Source organism: Lissotriton helveticus, chromosome 4_1, assembly GCF_964261635.1.
Source record: "Lissotriton helveticus chromosome 4_1, aLisHel1.1, whole genome shotgun sequence".
In the NCBI taxonomy this organism is placed as follows: domain Eukaryota; kingdom Metazoa; phylum Chordata; class Amphibia; order Caudata; family Salamandridae; genus Lissotriton; species Lissotriton helveticus.
In genome coordinates, this window is record NC_136063.1 from 435,246,555 (window position 1) to 435,268,818 (window position 22,264).

At 45.5% G+C, this 22,264-nt stretch overlaps 1 protein-coding gene across 1 annotated transcript in view; it reads right to left on the minus strand.

Moving 5' to 3' along the window:
* Positions 1-22,264, minus strand: part of PTDSS1 (phosphatidylserine synthase 1) — a 360,643-nt gene that overhangs the window by 42,629 nt on the left and 295,750 nt on the right. Inside the window, exons 10-11 of the mRNA XM_078686999.1 lie at positions 20,423-20,522; positions 11,852-11,920 (exon numbers count right to left, since the gene is read on the minus strand). Of these exons, the coding sequence (XP_078543125.1) occupies positions 11,852-11,920; positions 20,423-20,522 (169 nt within the window). The remainder of the gene's footprint in view (positions 1-11,851; positions 11,921-20,422; positions 20,523-22,264) is intronic.

Sequence of the window (22,264 nt, forward strand, 5' to 3'; positions counted from 1 at the left end):
GAGGCGGAAAATATCATAGAGAGTGCATAGGTAGATCCCGCATAGCCAAAAGGGAGAGGAATAAAAGGCATTCCTCCGTGCACAGAATGTGGCATTAAACCACAGACCCAACAATTTGTTTTGTTAATCACCAATTGATGTTGGTGGAGTGTGGAGATGAATGTGTTATTGAAGAACTCTTTTCTTCTGTTCATGAGATGTGGAGGAAGATCTACGTGTGAATGCATAGCAGTATTGTTCAAGGGCGCGGGGGAAGATGGTGGGAAAGCTAGATGAAGGAACCAACCGAGACAAGCCATGATGCAGAAAATAAGAATCATGATAGAAAGGAAAAGGGGAACTTTGTCATGTAACAGTTTCGCACAATGAGTCTTTATCTTCATAATTTCGGCTGCTTAATCTTTGAGAGGAAAAAATGCACCAGTAACCGGACTCTTCCCAGCAACTGCTTCACCAAGCGTCCGTCTTGGGCTTAAATAGCCACTGGCAGGCCGGATTCAGATGCAAATGTCTCAAGTCTGTTTGGGGTAGGATCGCAGCCGCGATTTGTACTCTTCTTGGGGTAAAACTTCTGGGAGGGGTGAAATAAAGTCTGTCGTTTCAGTGTCTTTAAAGTCTGTTTTTTCAGTGTCTCTGGTCTCAGGATCAGCAACAGTGTCCAGAGTTGGTCCGTAGAAGGGTTTGCAATGCGACACGTGCAACCACCCTTTCCGTCCCTCGACCTTGATGGCGGTCCTCGTCGTCAGCAGCACCAGTTTGGGGGACGTCCACCTTTTCTCCAGAGGGCTGGTTCGATCAAAATTTCTGACAAGCACCCATTGACCAGGTTGAATGGGGTGCTCATCGGGCGTGGTCTTGTCTGGGAAGGCTGCAGCCACCTGTGAACGGCAAGAGCGTAGTGCAGACATCAAAGAAGCCAAATAGTCTGTCAGTACATTTGCATCAATGTCAATTAGCTTTTTAGGAGATGGGACACCCCAGACATTCGGAGGCCTCCCAAATGTAATTTCATAGGGGGACAGACCCGTCCGAGAATGTGCCACCATTCTCATATAGAAGAGGGCAACCGGAAGAGCTGTAACCCAATCTATTTGTTTGTCAGCGCATATTTTTGCTAATTTGGTTTTTAATGTCTGGTTATGTCGTTCGACTAGGCCTGCTGCTTGGGGATGCCTAACACAGTGAAACTTCCAGGTGTATCCTAGCAGTAAGGAGACAGCTTCCATCAATTTAGAGGAGAATGGTTGTCCGTTGTCAGAGTAAATGACTCTTGGCAACCCGTAGCGAGGGAAGAATTCCCTCACCAATTGCTTGGCAGTCATCTGGGCACCATAGTCTGGGACGGGGTATGCTTCAGTCCATCGAGTTAAGGTACAGACTACTACGAGGACATACTTATATCCCCGACATCTCTCCATCTGTGTGTAGTCCATTTGTAGGACTTCGAAGGGGTGATCTGGAGGATGGAACCCTCCTTGTTCAACGGATACACTTTTCCCTGGATTGAACTGACAGCAAATCATACAGGTTCGTACTTTTTGTTTGGCTGCTGCACGCAGATGCTTGTTGTGCCATATCAGATTCAGACTGTCTAACATTCCTTTCTCTCCTAGATGTGCGGGACCATGAGCAGTTTCTATCATTATGGGAACCATTAGATCAGGGAGAAACCATTTGGACTTGTCCTGTGTTACCCAACCTTGATCTGTGTGTGAACCTCCCTCCTCTTCCCATTTTCTCTTTTCGGTTTCTGTGGCTTGATTTTGGATGTCTACTACATCCTTGGTCGGATCGATAACTGGACAGATAGTACTAATGGTGGTTTCGGTGTTTAGTGTTGATGTCTGAGCAGTATGTTTAGCTGTGGCGTCAGCCAGAGCATTACCTCTGGTGATAGAGTCTACAACTTTGGTGTGTGCTTTACATTTTAGTATGGCTATTTCTGTGGGTTTGTGTATTGACTCTAGTAGCTGGAGGACAAGGTCCCCATGTTGGATCTTGGTTCCATGAGAGGTCAGGAAACCTCTCTCTTTCCAAAGGATGCCGAAATTATGAACTACCCCGAATGCATATTGTGAGTCGGTGTAGATGTTGACTCGCTTTCCTTTGGACCATCCACATGCTTGGGTGAGAGCTATTAGTTCTGCTGCTTGTGCAGAATGTACGGGTATTCTGGCTGCTAGAAGGACGGTGTTCTCTGTAGTGACAGCATAGGCTGCGGAGAGTTCGCCTGATTGGAGACGCATACAGGAACCGTCTACAAACAGTGTGTGTTCTGGTGTACTTAGAGGGACATCTGTAAGATCAGACCGGGGTTTTGTGACTAGTTCGACCACCTCTAAGCAGTCATGAACCTGGTTGTCAACTGGAACAGTAGGCAGTAGTGAAGCTGGGTTGAGGATATTGCACCTTTTGATGATAATATGGGGTTGGAACAGAGTGACTTCGTAACCTGTGAGGCGAGCTATGGTTAGGTGTTGTGTCTGTGTCCTATTCAAAAGCAATTCTACTGCATGTGGAACTTGTACTTCAAGGGAGTGTCCTAGTACTATGGAATCACTTTGTCGTATTGCTAGAGCTGTAGCTGCAACAGATTTTAGGCAGGCCGGCAAACCTTGTGCAACAGGGTCAAGAGTGCTAGAAATACAAGCACAGGGACGGTGTTTGTTAGCTTGTGTTTGTGTGAGTACTGACAAGGCTGTACCTTCCCGTTCTGTGACAAAGAGGACAAAAGGTTTGGCATAATCAGGTGTAGCTAGGACAGGTGTAGAGCATAATGCCTGTTTGAGGGTGTCAAAAGCAAAAGTGTGCTCAGGTGTCCATGGCAATGGGGAAGAAGTTGTGCTTGTTAGCTGTATCAGGGGTTTGGCCAAGTATGCAAACTGGGGAATCCACTGTCTACAGTAAGACGTGAGACCAATAAAAGCACGGACTTCTTTCTGTGTCTTGGGGACAGGAATGTTAAAAATGAGTTGAATTCTTTCAGGTGTGAGTGCCCTACCCTCCTTTGACAGCAGGTGTCCTAGGTAGGCCACCTGCTGTAAACACAATTGTAATTTCGAGGGTGACACCTTGTGGCCATGTTGTGCAAGGAACATTAGGACAATTCGTGAAGCTTGTTCACATTCTGGTTCGGAGCGTGCGGTGACCAGCAAGTCATCGACATATTGTAACAATGTCGTGTTGGCGGGCAGAACAATGTCATCTAGCTGTCTTTTAAGTGCCTGACTGTAGATACTGGGACTTTCTGTATATCCTTGGGGAGCTCTTGTGAAACAGAAGCTACGACCTCGTAGGGAGAATCCGAATAGGTACTGACTGTCTTGGTGGATGGGTACACTGAAGAAAGCATTCTTCAGGTCTATTACAGTGAAATGTGTAGCCTCAGGATCTATGGCTGTTAACAGAGTACTGATATCCGAGACCACAGGGTATTGTGGTACTACGCATTTATTGAGTTCACGTAAGTCAACCACGAGTCTGTAGACTGGTGGCGCACCATCATCAGTTTTCTTTCTGACTGGCAGGACTGGCGAGTTACATGTGTTGGAAGGTACTTCTCTGACTACTCCTTTTGTTATCAAATCATCGATAATATGAATAAGGGCTTGTTCTGCATCTGGAGGTAATTTGTATTGACGGATACGAGGTAGGACAACGCCTTCTTTCAGTGTCACTAAGTGTGGTGTAATATCCATGAATCCTACATCTGTTGGATCAGTAGCCCATAGTGTAACAGGAATGTCTCTTAGTCTGACATCTAGTTCTCGTGTGGTGAAATGACCTTTAAAATCTCGGAGGAATAGTCGGACTCCTTCTGGGGAACAACATATTATAGCACCTAGTTCTTTTAGTGTCTGGATGCCAAGGAGATTTTCGGGACAGGACTTTGTAAGTACTAAATCGGTGGAAGTTGTAAGAGGACCAACTTTAAGAGAAATTGGTTCAGAAACTTTGTTGATGACAGGTGTACCAGAAAAACCCAAGGAAATACTATTTGAGCTAGAGAGGGGTACCTTGGGAACTTCGTTGTGCTGCACTGTCGTCCGACTAGCCCCGGTGTCGATCAGAAATTTTGCTTCCTTACCTAGGAGTTTAGCATGTACATAGGGACCCTCTTGGTCAACCGGGACCGGTATTAGTGGACGATTATCGTGTTCCTCCCAGCTGTTTCATGAGATCGTGGGGAATTCAGGATAGGATGACACTGGGTACTGATAGAGTTGGGTGGTAAGTTTAGCATCAGTTGGAGGAGCAGAAGGACGAGGGGGATAGTTACGAGGTTGTGTCTTCCCAGTGGCAATATTATGTTGTAATACTGGACAGTCACGCACGAAATGTCCTGGCTTTTTACAGTAATTACAAGTAACTTTTTCTTGTGATACTTGAGGTTGTTTAGGGGTCTGTTGGATCGTATTAGTTTGTGCTACTAATACCTTCATTTTAGTATCTTTTGTTCTCTTCTTTTCTTGTTCTTGTTCGTCCCTAATTTTATTTTGGTGATATTGGAGCATCTGAAGTGCTTGTGAGGGGGAACTTGCTTGCCAAGTACTTTCTACCTTCAGTACTCTATTTTTGATCGTGGGCAAGGCATTTTCTACGAGTTTGGAAACAAATAATCGACTATAGGCGTCTCCACCGGAGGAGAGGCCGCTGTTGATGAGGAAGCATTTCTCTAACCTGGAATAATAGTCCCCTATATCCTCATCTGGTTTCTGTTTACATGCAGAGATAGCATCCCAATCTTCTTTCTTAGTGGTCAGCAACTGGGACAGTATTTTAGGGAGACATCGAGGGAGTTCCTGAACTAGAGGTCCCAAACCTTGTCCGGGATTACGAGTGGCATCTTCTTTTTCTAAGTCTGCCCATGTTACCTTTTTCCCTTCAATCTCCCAATCTTTTCCTTTTAGCTTGTCGTACGTTCCTTGAGGTAACAGGACTTTAAGGAGAATATTGAGGTCTTTATAAGTAAAGGAACCCATTTGAAGAATGTCCTTGAGTTCCCTATGGAAACCCGAAGGGTCTTTTTCGTGGGAAGGGACCATTTTCTTCATCTTGAGTATTTCTAGTTTTGTCAAAGGAGTGTACACGAATGTTTGTTGCAACTTTCCATCGGAATCTGCAACGGGGTGTACTTCTCGGAGGGGGAACTGTCCTTGGTCATAGGGATGGGGATTTGTATCATAACTGTCTGTAAAACATTGGATATATCGCTGTCGTAGTTCAAGGAAGATATTAAGGAATTCTTGTCCCCTAGCCACCCACCTCCCTTCTAAACAGTCTCGTAAGAGAGGATGTAATCTTTTTGGTGGGCAACCAGTATCTTCGTACATTGTAATGAGGTGTTGAACCATATAGATGCTAGCTAGCCTTTGAGAGGTTAGAGGGATTGATAAAAACATTTGAGCAACTATATCAGAGCCATATATGGAGTACTGAGATACCCAATGGGTGCTTGATCTAGCGAGTTCTTTTTCTTGTGTGGTGAGTGGAGGCTCGTCGTCCATCCAATCATCTAGAGCTTCTTGCGTTCGTAGGAACAACCTATCTGTGGGGGATGACAATTTCTTAGTTCTAAGTTTGAATTGTCCGTTATTCTGAGAACGAGGGATACGGGAACGTACTGCACCCTGAAAAGCAGTTCCTTCGTCTCTATCCTCGCTCGTACTCTCATTCTCAGTTCCCTGGGTAGGGGCATCTTTTCGATGGGAATCGGAAACCTTGCTTATGAAGAGTGGAATAAAAAGATCTATTTCTTTTATTTTATTGTAATTTCCTGCGACTACTGCTTGGTCTAGTTGTAGTAAATCATCAGGAACTCTTTTTCCTGCACTAGCTATCATTCTAATAAAACAAGTGATCATGAATCGTGAGAGGCATTTTCTATGTGCTATGGGTCTATTTTATATAGCCTCCTGTAGTGTTTCTAAATTTTCTCCTGTTCGAAGCGCTTCATAAATTTTGTTTAGGCAATTTGTGATATTCGGTACCTCTCGTATACCTTCTAGAGCTTCTCGTAAGCGAAGGGAAATATCTGCTTGTGAACCTTCCCCTGGGGTTGGATCATAATCACATTCTAACAGAGGTAGAACACCACCCGAAGTGTCAGGGATGGGTTCCGTCTGAGTAACTACTCGTCTGGCTGTTACCTGATTCGTATAAGCAGGAGGAGGCTCCATCAAGTAAGTAGTAATAAAATCGTCGGGTACAGAAGGAACCTTAGGGCGTGGAGGTGCCGTTGGGGTACTAGAATCTGAGTTAATCTCGGACCCTGTTTTTGGTGAGAGGACAGGATATATACCCGTTACTGAGGCTGAGACCTCCCTTTTCTTTTGTTCAGAACAAATATCATCATCCTGATCCTGTAACTTTTTCATCTTACTTTCTTCCGACATTCTTTTTGCTTTCTCAACTTTCCCTTGTTCTTTCTGTTCCCTTCGGTGTGCTTCTTTTCGCCATATATCAACACTCTCTAACATCGAGGGTCTCGCTTTCTTTTCCCAACATCTTTTCTCAACCGCCATGATACAATTCAAATCCCATGTGCCACTCTTTGGCCATCTGATCGCGATGTCTAAATCTTTAGTATAACCTTCCCAAAGATCCAAATACAAGATGGCACCAATCCCATACTTTGTGTACATAAAATAACCAGGAGTATCCTTCGGGGGGACTGGTACAGACTGTTCCAGTAACCCCTTCCGGGTACCCAGTTTACACAGCTTAGAGAACAAAGGCATTGTATCAGATACAGATAAAACTTTACACTTGAAAAAACTCGATATATTCTGAGTATCAGAATACAAACATACAGTTTTCTAGAAACCTAGAACCCGTCTTTACCGTGCTCCGAATAATTCGGAACCCGTCTTTACCGTGCTCTGAAAATTCAGAACCAGTCTTTATACACCCCCAGCAGTACTCACCGAGGTACAGAGAACTTGAAGACCTTGAAGATCTGGACACTTGATTACGCAGCGCTTGTGGACAGGGACGACCTCGGACTCTGCAATCTTCACAGGTTTCGGGCTCTGGGTCGGAACTTCCGCTGTCGTCCTCACCGCCTCGTATGGATGGCTAGGCCCCTCTTCGACACAAAGGAGTTCATGCAGGAACACCCTGCAGTGTGCACGTAGAAGTCCGTCGATGTCTTGAAGAGACCGGTCTAGGTCCGCATCACCGGCGTGTGGGGAGAAAGGGAAGTCCCTGTTCGGGCGCCAATTTGCTGTGGTAAATATTTTAGTAATTTACCTTGATCGGAATTTCCAGACAATATCAATAAGTTCAAAGTATGAAGAGCAGAGTCCGTGGTGGTTCGAATTCAGGGTCTTTATTCAGTAACTCGAGTTAAGGGAGAGCTCCGTCACCTGAGGAGGATCGGAAGAATCTCTCACTTTATTATCTGAACACACAGTATTTATAGCAGGAAAAGAGGAAGGAGCTTCCCTTCAATGAATGCCCGGATCATACGTTAACATAAAACAGAAGTCATGACCATAAAAGGAGGCAGCGTCATGAAAGAGTGAACACATGGTAGAGGAGATAAGGCTGAGTCATGATTTAGAATGAGGAAGCACAAGAGAGGCGAAGGTGTGGAGAAATAACACTAGGCTGGTTCCTTAGATGGGGGAGAGGTGGTCGTGACAGGATGTCTGTTTGTCGTGTTTCAGCATTCGGGGGCTCTTCTTGGAATTGGTTATCGTGGTTTAACAGAGTGGGGCCCATTTCTCGGAATTGGCCCGATTATAGGGAAATGGTTACAGATGGGGGGGGTCTTGTTCTCGGCATCGGCTTAACCACAGTAATGTACGGTTTGAGTGAGGTAGTTGGTTCTCGGAATCGCTTTGACCATAAGGATAAGCGTTTGACTTTTTGGGGAAGGAGAGCGCGTGTGTGACTACATGAGGCGCATGATCAGCGCGTGGTCGGTTCGTGCTCGTGTTCTCGTGTGCTCGTGTTTTGGCATGATGGGCTCGGGGACATGACGGAAGAGGGTGTATGATGGGACATAACTGTACGATAAATAATCATTTTCCTCAGTCTCATGAACACTCTGGCAGGGAGAGAGTGTTGATGTTGGAAATTTGTGACTAAGGCTTGAATGCTCTGTATCCTTGCTGGACTGGGATACGCTAGAGCTGTAGACATGTTTATTGTAGCCCCTAAATATTGATGTACATGAGAGGGCTGTAGGTGCGACTTGATGTAGTTGATTGTGAACCCTAAGTCGTGCAATGTTTGAATTGTCTGATGTGTGTGTTGAACACATTGATTGAATGACTTGGCTTTTATGAGCCAATCGTCTTGATAAGGGAAGACATGTATTTGTTGTCTTCTGAGATGTGCTACTACTACTGCTAGGCACTTTGTGAACACTCTTGGTGCAGTTGTTACCCCGAATGGAAGGACTTTGAATTGATAATGCTGTCCTTCCAGTACAAACCTTACATACTTCCTGTGAGAGGATGTATAGGAATGTGGAAGTAGGCGTCTTTTATATCCAGTGTTGTAAGGAAGTCGCCTTGTTGCAGCAATGAGAGCACTTGTTGTAAAGTGATCATATGAAAATGATCTGAGTGTATATAGTGATTGAGGGGCCTGAGGTCGAGAATTGGTCTTAGTGTCCCGTCCTTTTTGGGTATTAGAAAATACAGCGAGTAAACCCCTGTTCCTTGATGTTGTAAAGGAACTATTTCTATTGCATTCTCTTGAAGAAGTGATAGGACTTCTTGTTTGAGCAGCGTAAGATGTTCTGCAGACATTGAACACTGCCTGGGTGGTATGTGTGGAGGGGTAGCTGTAAGTTCGAGGCAGTAGCCATACTGGATAATTTGTCTTACCCACCTGTCTGTTGTGAAGGAATTCCAGACAGGAAGGAACTGTGTTAGTCTGCCCCCCACAGGAGTGGAGTGCTGTTGGGGGAGCAGAGGGAAGTCGCTGTTTTGTGGTGGATGAGGTTTGAATATTGTTGTTACCTCGACCTCTTCCTTTATTGTTGTTGCCTCTATAGCCTCCTCTAAAATATCCTTTACTGGAGGATGCCTGTGTATTGGATTTGAAGGAAGCTGTATTGTCTGCTCCAGTTTGTTTGGAGCCTCCTCTATAGAAGGAGCGAAAAAAAGGAGCCTCAGGCCTGTGTGGATTGCAAAGCTCCCTTAGACTTGGCTGCACCTGTTTCTTTTTTCATTTTCTCAAGTGCTGTGTCTACCTCTGGTCCAAACAATTGATGTTGATTGAATGGCAGATTTAAGATGGTAGTTTGCACTTCCTGCTTAAATCCTGAAATGCGTAGCCACGCATGACGTCGTAGTAGGACACTAGTGTTTACAGCTCTAGATGCAGTGTCTGCTACATCAAGTGCACACTTGATTGAGGCATTTGAAATTAACTTGCCTTCTTGTATGAGGTTGTTTGCCTGCGCCTTATATTGGTCAGGTAGATGTTGCATTAATTTTTCTAACTGATGATAATGAGCCCTGTCATATCTTGCAAGGAGGGCTTGCGTGTTAGCTATACGCCATGTATTAGTAGCTTGTGCAGCTATTTTTTTGCCTGAAGCATCTATCACCTTAGATACTTTATCAGGGGGTGGTGCTTCACCTGACATCTGTGAGTTTGCTCTTTTTCTAGCATTTGAGACAACTAGTGAATCTAAGGGTAGCTGTCCTTTAATGTAGGCTAGATCACCAGGAGCAGGCCTGTACTTTTTCTCAATTCTAGGGTTTAGGATCCTAGCACGTACAGGATCTTTAAATACCTCTGGAGCATGTTTGATGACCCCCTTGATCATAGGAAGAATTTGAACAGACCTGAGATTGTTCAAAAAGTATTTAATAAAAAATCTGCCTCTGCCTCATCTGAATGCATGGTGACCCCATGATAAATGAGAGCCCTATTCAGTAAGTGCCCAAAGAAGGTTTTGATGGATATGAGTGTGGGTCAGGAATATCTGGCATATCTTGTGGGTTTGGGTACTCCCAATCTGGATCATCAACAGGGTAGGAAAAAGGCACATCTGGGTCTACCCCTCCCCCTATATTATACTCATCATCATTTTGAGATGTATGTGGTGAAGAATGAGGAGGAGAGTGTTCAGGAGAATTCTGAGATTAATTGTTAGGAGGGACAGGAGATGAAGGAGAAGGAAGTATAGGAGGAGAAGGAAGTATAGGAGAAGAAGGGTGCATAGAAGATGTGGCAGAGTCCTTCTTCTTGACAGGCACTGCAGGTGTAGGTGCTGTGTCTGATTTCCTCTTCCTGTGTGGTGTAGTGGATACATGACCTGTGTTCGGGTCAATGTAGATCTTCTTTTGTAGAGGATCAGGCTGGAAAAGTTCTTCTCCTTGCGGAACCTTTGCAGTGTCGATTTTTTCGGTCTTGGGCTTGGTTGCTGCTGGTCTTTAGCCTTAGGAGTTGTAAACGTGTCCTTTGGCACAGATTTCGGCACCGAAGGTGTTGTTTTCGGAGTCTAGGCTGTTCTGAGGGCTTGAGCACATCAGAATCAGGCCTTGTATGTTTCGGTACCGAAGATATTGGCTTAGTAGTGGAAGCTGGTCTCGTCGGCTTCGAGGCGTCAGACACTGGCTTCATAGTTTTGTCTTTAGAAGTCGACGGTTTCGGAGCAGAGACTTCTTTCGGTTCAGTGCCGAGGGAGCTGGTGGGCTCGGCACGTGCGGCTTGCTCGGTAAGGAGCTACCAGAAGGCTTGAGTATTATCTTTGGAGCCGGGCTCGATGGTGGGGCTTTTGAAGTGTGTTTTTGGTCTCGACTGGGCTCTGGAGGCAGAGTGTTGACCTTTGCCTTCGATTTGGGTGGTGGGTATGGGTGCCAGGACAGTGGTACTCACGTGCTGACCCGATGGTAGGGAGTCATCTGAGTCTGATACGATTTTGAGATCGTCTGAATCTTCTTCGGGAACAAGCGGAACTTCTTCGTCGAAGATATCCACCGGTTCCGAGGCCAATCTCTGCATGTCGTGTCGACGGGCCCTCCGATCTCGAATGGTTTTCTTGGATCTAAAGTCACACAGGCTGTGCAGCTGGATTCGTCGTGTTCTGGCGATAACCACAGGTTGCACACCTCGTGATGGTCACTGTGTGGGAGCTTTTCTCCACAGTTGGGGCATTTTTTGAATGGCGTCCTTTCCATGAGGTGTAGGCCTCACGGCATGGATAGACCCAATGGCCTGCGTCGATGACCGGAATCGAGCTGATGGGAGTCGAGACGATGTTTGTCGATATCGAAAGTAGTTTGGTGAGGTTTAAATACGTTTTTACGCGTCAAAGTACTTGAAAAGTAGATTTCGAACCGGAGCAGAAAAAGTTCATCCGAACCCAGTGGAGGAAATAAACAATCTAAGGATGGAGCCGATGCCCATGCACACTAACGTCCAAGGGAGGAATCACCTATCTGGTGACTACAAAGACTTCTTCCAAGACAACAACAACATGCAATCATCCGAGCCCAACACTAGGTGGTGATCTAATGCACAGTGTAAGATCTGCAGCTAATATGCCTCGAACATAGTACTTCTGTAATTGACATTTAATAATCCTCGCACACACAGTACATGAATATGGCTAATCCTAGAGATGTAATTCGAGTTTAACCTTGCCTTGCATTTGTGGTTTAAATTGCACAATTAGTAAAACAGAAAAGCACAAACAGGTGGACCTCACTACTCCGTCCTTTGACTATTTAGCTACTAATACACCCTAGTAGAGGGCAGTTTACTGGGAAACTTATGTCTATCAAACAGCACGCATGAGCTGACCTACGTTCGCCTCTCTGAAAGTGAGCCATATTCTATAACGTGATAGTAAAACACATAATTCCTGTTCAATAAATAGTACCTTTTGCCGCGGACCATAGTGATCTGCATACCACACCATGCCGTACAAACACAGGAAGGTGGTAACTGCCTGCAAGGAGGAAAAACATAAATTAGTAAATAGGACGAATGGACTAAAACAATGATTGTAATTAAAATGCGGTAGCTTGTTGTTGGTTGATTAAATATGTTTCCACAGGTATAGCACAGAATACAAACTCAATTCAGTGAATTAACAAATGTCCCCAAATCAACGAGACTTATTTAATCAGACTCAAAGATGAAAGCCTGAGTTGACCCATTAGATCGAACCCAAGCCTTGACGTTACAGGTGAATTTCTAAACAGCAAAGCTGTGCTTTGGGTGTAGAATCTAAACAGGCCACTCAAACATACACATTTCAAATCAATCTGTTGATTTCAAAGGTCCGATAACTGTACTACTGGTAAGTCAACAATAATGTGTTTTGGGGCGTTAATAATTCACTCTGAAAAGCACAAGGTTGTTTGTTAATGCTTCATTTCAAACAAATGAAATACTACTGTTCGCAGTTCGGAAAAATGCTTCTTTTAAAGGCATGACCGTAGACAATAAATAAACTGCCACTGACATCAACTGCGAAGTGAGTGTAATCAAGCGAAGCATCTATGAAAGGATGCTGCGGCATTCCATTAAGTCCAGAGACCGCCTCTTCCGGCTGTGGCTTCAATGGCCCTCACCTTCAAAAGCAAAGAGCCAGGCATCAACAGTAATTGCCAGATTACCACAATCACTGTAAACAACCTCCCGTCACTGCTGGAATGCCAGATACCATGAGTAAATGTTCAATAAACTATGTTTTCTCACAACAAATATTACTTGAAAATCGTAAAGCGTTACAGCACTAGCAATGAGTGAAACACACCTTTTGAACACCTTGTCACCTTGACAGAGAGGGAGCTTATCGAGTAAGGATTATTTTGTCTAGTCTCTGTCCTGAATCAGTAAAGACAACCACAGCTGCCAATCCACATGTAAAGAGAAATACACATGTTCCAGTCCACATCTACAATTGAGATGGCCAACTTTACACCCTCACCAGTGAGCCAGTATGGAGACCACCTATGTAGCGAAGGACAGGGCATCTGAACATGAATACATTAATTTAAATCTTTACATGAGTGCGCTGTAAGCACCTACCACCTAACCAATCTTAAGAATGGCTGTAACTAGCCAGTTTGGCAACTATCATTGGGAAAGTCCGGCATGACATTCCCAAAGAACCCAATGTTCATAAGGCATTGGCAGGTATGCAGGATGAGGGTAAACAGGTCACACAGTGATCAGGCCTGTTGATAAAGCATTGGCAGGTATGCAGGATGAGGGTAAACAGGTCACACAGTGATCAGGCCTGTTGATAAGGCATTGGCAGGTATGCAGGATGAGGGTAAACAGGTCACACAGTGATCAGGCCTGTTGATAAAGCATTGGCAGGTATGCAGGATGAGGGTAAGTAAACAGGTCACACAGTGATCAGGCCTGTTAATAAGGCATTGGCAGGTATGCAGGATGAGGGTGAACTGGTCACACAGTGATCAGGCCTGTTGATAAGGCATTGGCAGGTATGCAGGATGAGGGTAAACTGTTCACACAGTTAAATACATTGCTTCTACCAGAGTGACAAGAAACGGGATACACTGAAGTACAACTGGAAAAGAGATATAGGCGAGGAACTAGGGGAGCAGATATGAAGTGATATAGTTGCCAATTGTAGAAGGGTCAACAGTAATGTTAATTGAAACTTATCAATTATAAGTGCTATCACAGAGTGTATGTGACACCACATTTGCTACACATAATATAAACCAGAGTGTCACAGAGAGCTTCCCCGAGTGTAAAGGACATTTATACATATGTGGTGGGAATGTCCTGGTATTTTGAGGGTCTGGATGAAGGTGACGGAAAGACAACGGTACGACGGTCTCTGGTGGGACTGGTGCCCAGAACTAAACATACCAAAGCGATGTCTAAGGTTGTTGAATCAGGTCTGGCTGTGACCAAAAAGTGTGTTGCAGTATGATAGATCAGTAATCAACTGCGAACCACAATTAGAAAAAGAGTTTCTCCGATGGGTATCGGCTGAATGTGGAATGAGTCAAAAGCTGAAGTATACGGGGGAGGAGCTTCGCGGGCATCCAAGATGGTCGCATGAGCACAGAGCTCCCGAGACCCCCGCCGCCCTTCGCAATTATCCTGAAATATATCCTGATTTCGAAGATGGGCTTTTGAAGACGCGCCTTTGCTGATCTCAAAACTTTTTTGAGAATTTCATTTGGACGTCGGGAGCCACTGCTACGTCGACTTCAACTTTTGCGGCCTGCCCCAGGACGTGGGCGGGGGCTCTATTAACCAGCAAGCCGTGGAGTAGTTGAACAACATCGGCCGAAGGGGTTTTCCCCCAGACGGCCTCATCTTAATTTCGGTTTCACTTACCTACTCTGGGCCTCATTCGATTGGAGAATGGCTCAGATCTACCCTTGATCCGGCTTGGCTTCGCCCTTTCACGACGTGTTTCAACTGTGAGCATTTTGCCTTCAACTTTTTCGGCACTTCTCCCACTGTGGCTCACTTTTGCTGACTTTTGGCCTCGCCATTAATGGCCATTTTCTCCAGGTCTCACGGGCCCCTCCGGGGCACACTTTTCAATATGGTCACCAGACCCGACCCTGAGAAGCGCAAGACTAAGACGCCTCTCCGAGGGGGACAGATTCAAACCAATGTTATGGATCGTTACACCCATCCTACGGGATACCCCGGCGGTACCGGCCGTACTCCTGAAGATCCGGGAGCTGAATCTGCTACTTCTCCCGAACTTTCCCTACAGGATGTCATGAGTGCCATCGCCGGCATGAAGGCTTCGATGGGTCAACAATACGAGGCTCTTGCCTCGAAAATAGACACGGTGGCCGTCGATGTCACTTTGATTAGAGCGGACCTGGCGAAGACTAATGAGAGGGTCAAGTCCTTAGATTTGAAGACCTCCAGCCTGACCACCGACGTATCCGACATACAGACCAAAGTCGGCAACCTGCGTGCCTCGAATGACTTGATGGCACACCGACTGGAGGATTTTGAAAATAGGGCATGGCGTAATAACGTACGCATTATTGGAGTCCCTGAGAACCATGAACATGCTTAGATCGATCTTCTGGTGGAAGATCTTGTTTTAAATCATCTCGCCCCCTCCGGGCTCAGCAAATTCTTCGCCGTTGAGCGAGCCCATCGAGTTCCCCCCCCCCCCCCCCCCCCCCCCCCCCCCCCCCCGAGACCTATTATTGCAAAACTTTTTCACTTTCCCGATAGAGACGCTATCCTGCAGGCCTCTCGGGTGGGCGGCCCTGTGAAGTTCGAGAACACGTCCGTTAACTTCTACCCTGACTTTACTCAGTTGGTTCAAAGGCAGAGAATGGGTTTTCAGGGTGTGAAAAGGAGGCTATGTGACTTGGGCCTTAAGTATGCCATGCTGTTCCCGACTAGACTTCGGGTCGAATATGAGGATCGGACATTTTTCTTTGATCGCTCGGAGAGTGTCGGTGACTGGCTTGACTCTTTGCCTAAAAGGGATGATCGATCCGAGCACCCTGGTGGTGCCGAGGGTGGTTTGCCGGAGCAAGAGTGACACTGTGGTTCCCGATGTCTGAACTTTTCATCTGTACTTCAGCTGAGGCTAATATTCGGATGTTCTATATTGACCCGGGGCGGCGGGGGGTAAATCGGGACTCAAACCTCCTCCTGGTTTTTTTTGTTTAGATTAGTTTAATGACTGGGCGACAGGCACACTGCAAGTTGGGGTGGCTATTGAGTCTCACGCAGGGGTGCAGGGTTGGGGGTGTTGTAACCGGTTCAAGTTGGGAGGTGGTGGGGGGTGTTTGTTCATTTGTTCCTTTTTGCAAGGCATCGCATTGTATTCCTTACTGCATCGATTAATGTGTTCTTTGTGGAGTGTGCTCTGCAGTCTCTTCGGGAATGGGGGGTAGTGAGTTGAGACTGCTGTCTTGGAATGTCAACGGGTTGGGGGACAGGATAAAATGAGGGGTTGTGCTGCAGTTTCTGAGACGTCATTCTCCTGATTTTGTCCTTCTGCAGGAAACACACTTGATTGGTAATGCTTGTCAAGCCATGAATAGACGCGGCTATCGCTTAGTTGCTCACTCGGGATTTACTTCTGGCTCTAGGGGGGTGGGTATTCTGGTTCGGTCTTCCCTCCCCTTTGAGATTGATGATGTAATACTGGATGATAGAGGGCGCTACGCCGCGCTCACTGGTAGATGGGAGGGGAAGACGCTCTCCATACTCACGATCTATGTCCCCCCCTGGCCTGCAGACTCCCACCTTTGCTGATATTGGACGGGTTGTTCTAGGGCTTCCTGAAGGTCTTCTAATCCTGGGTGGGGACTTTAACTCTGTTGTTTCTGGCACCTCGGATCGCTACCCTCCCAGAGATTTGGCTAGATCTCAGTTGTGGATGAGTGGGTTTTTGGAGACTTTCGGGCTGGTGAATAGCTGGAGGTTGATGCATCCTGTGCGATCACAATATACCTTCCATTCAGGTGCCCACGGGAGCCTCTCCAGGCTTGATTATCTCCTAATGCCGGCGGCTCAATCCTCCTCCATCAGAGACATTTGACACTTTCCCAGGGGCATTTCAGATCATTCCCCCTTGTGGCTCTGTGTGGAAGCTGGGGTGCACAGCGAGGGCAGGGTTGCTCCTATCAACCCCTGGTATCTCCGTAATCCTAAGATCCGCCCAGAGCTGATTAAATCTATTGATCATTACATCCTCGATAATGTGGGGTCTGTTTCTTCATCTGTGTCATTGTGGGAGGCTTTAAAGACTGTTATACGTGGACATTCTTTGTCGTTGATTACTGGTGCAAAGAAGGCCAAATGTGAGGAATTGGTCCGCATTGAAGCCGAAATAACTGTGGTTGAGAGTGACCTCGTGGCGGGTGTCACTCGTGCTAAACTCCACTTCCTCAGCTTAAAACAATCTGATTATAAAGCCCTGGTGACCGACGCTGCTAAGGTGATGAATAGAGAGCAACAGGGTAGGCTGTATGATGTGGGTGACAAGGCTGGTAAATTGCTTCCGTGGCTTGATAAGAAGGAAAGAGTGAATCGTGTAGTTCCTGTGATTGCAAGGACGGATGGAGTATGTATGACTGACCCTGCTGGTATTGTTGACTGTTTTGTGGATCATTTCCGTACTGTGTATTCTTCAGTTTGTGATAGGGACGAGGAGGATTCTCAGTTTCTATTGCGTGACATTGCATTGCCCTGTCTCTCTGATGTTGAAAGAGATATCATGGACGCACCGCTTACGATAGATGAAATAGCGATTGCCATCAGCTCCCTTCGTTCTGGTAAGGCTATGGGCCCTAATGGCTTGCCTATTGAATTGTACAAACTACAGCCTGACAAAATGGCGCCCTATCGGAGAGAGATGTTCCTTGAGGCGCTGAAATCAGGTTCCCTCCCCGCGGATCAACGGCTGGCCTCTATCGTGGTAATACATAAGGAGGGTAAGCCGCGCGACTGTTGTGCCTCCTATAGGCCCATCTCCCTTTTAAATGCTGAACCCAAAATTTTGGCCAAATTGTTGGCTAACCGCTTGGTTAAGGTTATCTCTGATTTGATCCATCCGGATCAATCCGGTTCTATCCCGCATCGCAATACTGCCCTTAATCTTCGGCGGCTTCATGGAGTTCTCGCGAGAGCCGCGACCCTCTCTGAGCCGGCCATTTTGGCTTCCTTGGATGCCACTATGGCCTTTGATACTATCGAATGGCCTTTCTTTGGGCGGCTCTCGCCAAATTTGGTTTTGGTCCTATATTCATTGCATGGGTTAAACTTCTTTATAAGAAGCCTCTGGCTCAGGTGGTGGTCAATGGGAAGGTATCTGGCACTTTTACCCTCGGACGGGGCACTTGGCAGGGCTGCCCGTTGTCTCCCTTGCTTTTTGCCCTTGCGCTTGAACCGCTGGCCGCATGGCTCCGTTGGGAGACCTCGCTAAAGGGCATTAGGAGGGCTCCTGACTTCGAAGATCGCATTTCGCTGTATGCGGATGACATCCTTTTGTACCTCACATCCCCCCGGAAATCCTTGAATGTGCTTTTTGACGTTTTAACTTAATTTGGGAAGAACTCAGGTCTTTTTATTAATTGGACGAAATCCTGTGTCTATGTGTTAGCAGGAGGGCTTCCCGCGCTGCCTCGCAGGTTCCCGATCCGGGTCACCGAGTCGGGTTTCAAGTATTTAGGGATTTATATCTCCCTGGATCCTGTAGTCCGCTACGAGCGAAACCTGCTTACCCCGCTCCAGCGACTGAAACTCGAGGTCTCCCGCTGGCGTCGGTTACCGCTGTCGCCGCACGGGAGGGCTGCTCTTTTTAAGAAGATGTCCCCGCCGAGATTTTTATACGCACTTTAAAACTCCTTTGACCCTATTCCCTCCGGGTTTTTTCGGGAGGTGGAGAGCCTACAGCGTCGTTTGTTTTGGGATGGACGCGCGCGTATTGCTCTCCCCAAGCTTACGCTCCCTTGGTACGATGGGGGCATCGCTTTCCCAGATATCAAGCGTTACTATTGGGCCACTCAATTGAGTGCGATCAACCATGCAACCTACGCACCTGGTCCTTCTCCGGCGTTCGAGATGGATAAACATCTTTTACCGGGCGGGAATTATAGTAGGGCGCTTTATTCCAAAGGGATTTGCAGGATGTTAACTGGGCCCACTAAGATAGCTGTGCGAGTTTGGCGAGATGCAAATGCGGCTTTGGGATGGAGTGATAGATTGACTCGTGCGGCTCCGTTATATGCCTCTGAAAGATTGGGTTGCTTGTGGAGAACCAAAGGATTTGAGAAATGGGATATGATTGGTATCAGTAGAGTGGGCGACCTTTGGACCAAGGGAAATGTTAAAACCTTTGAGGCACTGAGGATGGAATATGAACTCGGAGATAAGGAGTTTTACAGATACGTGCAGGTGCGTAATGCCTTGCTGTCGGTTTTCGCTGCAGGCACGGACGTCCCAGAGTCCTCTCCTCTCGAGGACCGTATATTGTACGGTCATGTCCCTGACAGCAGGATTTCACTGATTTATAAAAAATTGATCAATAATCGGACTGATCTACTTGAGCGTCTTAGAGCGGTGTGGACTGAGGATGGGTTGGAATTGGATGACGAAGACTGGCAATCTGCGCTGTCGTCGCCCAAGGAGGTTGCCATTCCTGCCCGTCTTCGCTTTGTCCAACTTAAGATCCTTCACCGTGTATATGTTACTGGTCCGAGTCTGGTGCGAATGGGCTATTCTTTGGATGGGTTGTGTAAACGTGGTTGCGGTATGCCTGGAACCTTCCTTCACATTCTGTGGGAGTGTTCGGCGGTGGCGGGGTTTTGGGCCTGAGTGCATGCGGTGATGGAAAGAGTTACCGGAGTGTCGTTGTTGCCCGAAGCTAGGCGCTGCCTGCTGAATGTGTGGGAGCCGAATTATTACACTGTTGCTCAGATCCGTTGGGCGACCCTTGGTAACATGATAGCTAAGAGAGACATTGCACAGTTGTGGGGTTCCCAGAGGTCGCCCCCGGTCTTGGCGTGGAAAGAGGGCATGGATTGGTGCATGTTCAGAGAGAAAACGGTGTACCTGGCTAGGGGTAGACATAGGCAATGGAACAGAATCTGGTCTCAGTGGAATGCCTATCGTGGGCATATCTGTACCCCCCGCAAGACTTATTACCTGATGTTCCCTTATCCCCCTAGATGACGTTCCATGTACTGTTTGATACTATGAGTGCAGCACTGTTTCCCCACTGCCCCCCCTCTCGACGGAATATAAGTGTATGATTTTTCCTGAATATTTGGAGTAGCGCTCTATGTGGACACATGATCGCCTGTACTGTATCTAATGCCTTGATTGTTGTTGTTGTTGTTGTTGTATTCATTTGTTAATAAAAGTCTTTCTTAAAAAAAAAAAAAGCTGAAGTATACAGGTGAAAACCAGGGGGCACAATAAAGTGGAGCCTGGTTGAGATAGAATTATAATATGATACCACGGAAGTGCTTGAGGAACAACGGGAAGAGTCAGATAATACTGAAAGAAGCGGCACTTGAGATGCTGGCCGATTATTATAAGTAATTACTGCGCCTACTGTAATGGTGAACTAAGTGACCAGTCATAAAACAATACTGGATCTATGAAGTGGGTTTTTATGGGAGGGTGGGGAGAGGGATGAGAATTGTTGAATGTTTTATTTGGTTGAGAAATCAATAAAAAAAATGAAAAAGAAAGAATGGCTGAAACTGCTCCACTGAAACCAACGTTACATACTAGCCTTTGGTTGAATCAAGGTTGCCATGGCAGTTTTGTCAAACGTTTTATGGGAAGGCAGGTATTCCAGAATGGCTAGAAAACTCCATAAAAAGATTTGAAATATCTAAAATGGTGTCATGTTTCAGGACAGGACCAAATTCAACGTTATCGGTTAAATGATAGCTGGTAATTAGGATTTAACATACAATACACTTGAACACATTTTAGTGGTTAAAAACAAACTTACCACACAAATCAACCAGTACACAACGTATAATAAGTGTGTTTTGTTGAAGAGATCTTGGCCAAACTTTATGCATACTAAGGCTTCCAGAAATCCGATGGCACTAAAAAATAAATAGGACATGTTTAAAGCCTTCTAATTTTTTTATGTAAAAAAGTGTAAGTGTAAAGTGTAATGGGTAAAAAGTTAGAGATCATACATAAAAACAACTTTAAGTGTGACACAATGAAAGCTGAATGTTTTAAACAGATGTATTAGTGCGAAAAACAATAGTGTAATCAAAGTATGTATAAAACAAACGAGAACTATACACACAAAAATCGAACTATTGTGCACACACTCCAGTGGTTGCTATTTGTCAATAACAATATTTTAATACTTAAATGTTACCATGGAGAAATACTGGTCTCCGAATTCACATGTCCTTGCCTTAACGACAATATAAGCATATCCAATGTTTTAAAAACACGATTCATGCAAAAAAATAATGCCAACGGCGGAGGACTCGTATGTAATCATGTATATCAACACAATGCAGATAGGTTAATGGGTTTTCCACTCCAAAGGATGCCAAAGTCAAGAAGGTTTAAGGGCCTGGGAAACTGCCCGTTAAGAGCCAAGCTGATCTGATCGCGTGTTCTCCCTTTAAGTTCCTCCAAGTATGCGGTTTGTCCTCCCTGGTGCGGTGACTGCCTCAAACATTTACACAAATGACAACATTATGCTGACGGTTTTGGTGGTTCACAGATTCCCTGAACCAGCCTCAAAGCAACTGACTGTATGGAACACCCACTTTAGGAGTAAACTAGAGAACGCTCTAAATATAGAACTCTACAATAGGCCTTAAAGGCACATCATATCCCCCTTCTTTAACTATCGAAAAGTAAAAAAAAAAAAATCAATGAAACATCAAAACTTAGTGACACAAAGTATAACATCAAAACTTAGTGACACAAAGTATAACATCAAAAACCAGGAGATGATCACCCCAGCAGATAGTCCTCAAAATACTCAGGCAGTCTACGTTTTCTCTGTGTCCGATTCACATTCACTTCCTGGCCCTCAATAGCATACCCTCTTATTATTCTCATCCCTTGATCACCAAATCCAGAAAATCGTCCTTCAACAACACCATTCTCACTCATTGAACTACTCCTCAATTCATCATCCCTCATCAACATAAACCCACTTCAATCATCATATTATTGCTCAAATCTCACTCACCACCATGTTGATAAAGAGCCACTCTGCGTCTATTCCACTTGTTACCATTTTCCAACACCACATACCACTCATGCACCTCCTTCTCTTTAAATGGCCAATAGAACTTGGAGAGCCCAACTCTCACACAGCCATACTTAACCTTGGCCCAGTCCCCTACTTAAATGACATTCTCTTGTTTGACATGGGATTCACTCCCTCCATTGCAATGCTGTAACCAACTTGGCATCATTTTGGTGACAGGTTTCCTCCTGTTCATGATCTCAAATGAAGAGACGAATGCCACATTGTTCATAGTAGTGCGATGCACCCACACAATCTTATTAACTTACTTCAATTTTCATTTTATTTTTTTATTTGTTATGGAACTCCTATGGGGGTCCACAAAAATACACCAATACAATCAAAGGACACGCATTAAGTACATACAGAAAATATATATATATTTTTTTTTTAAATACACCAGTAAATTAGAGGAGGAAAGAGGGAAAGACATACTTTGTATATAGTGCAAAATTCTACAATGTCAGACGTTACAAAATACAAACTAAACTTTTAAAAATGTCCTAGTAAATAGCCAGAAATGTTTAAAACATTTTTAATATCCTATGACAAACCATTTCA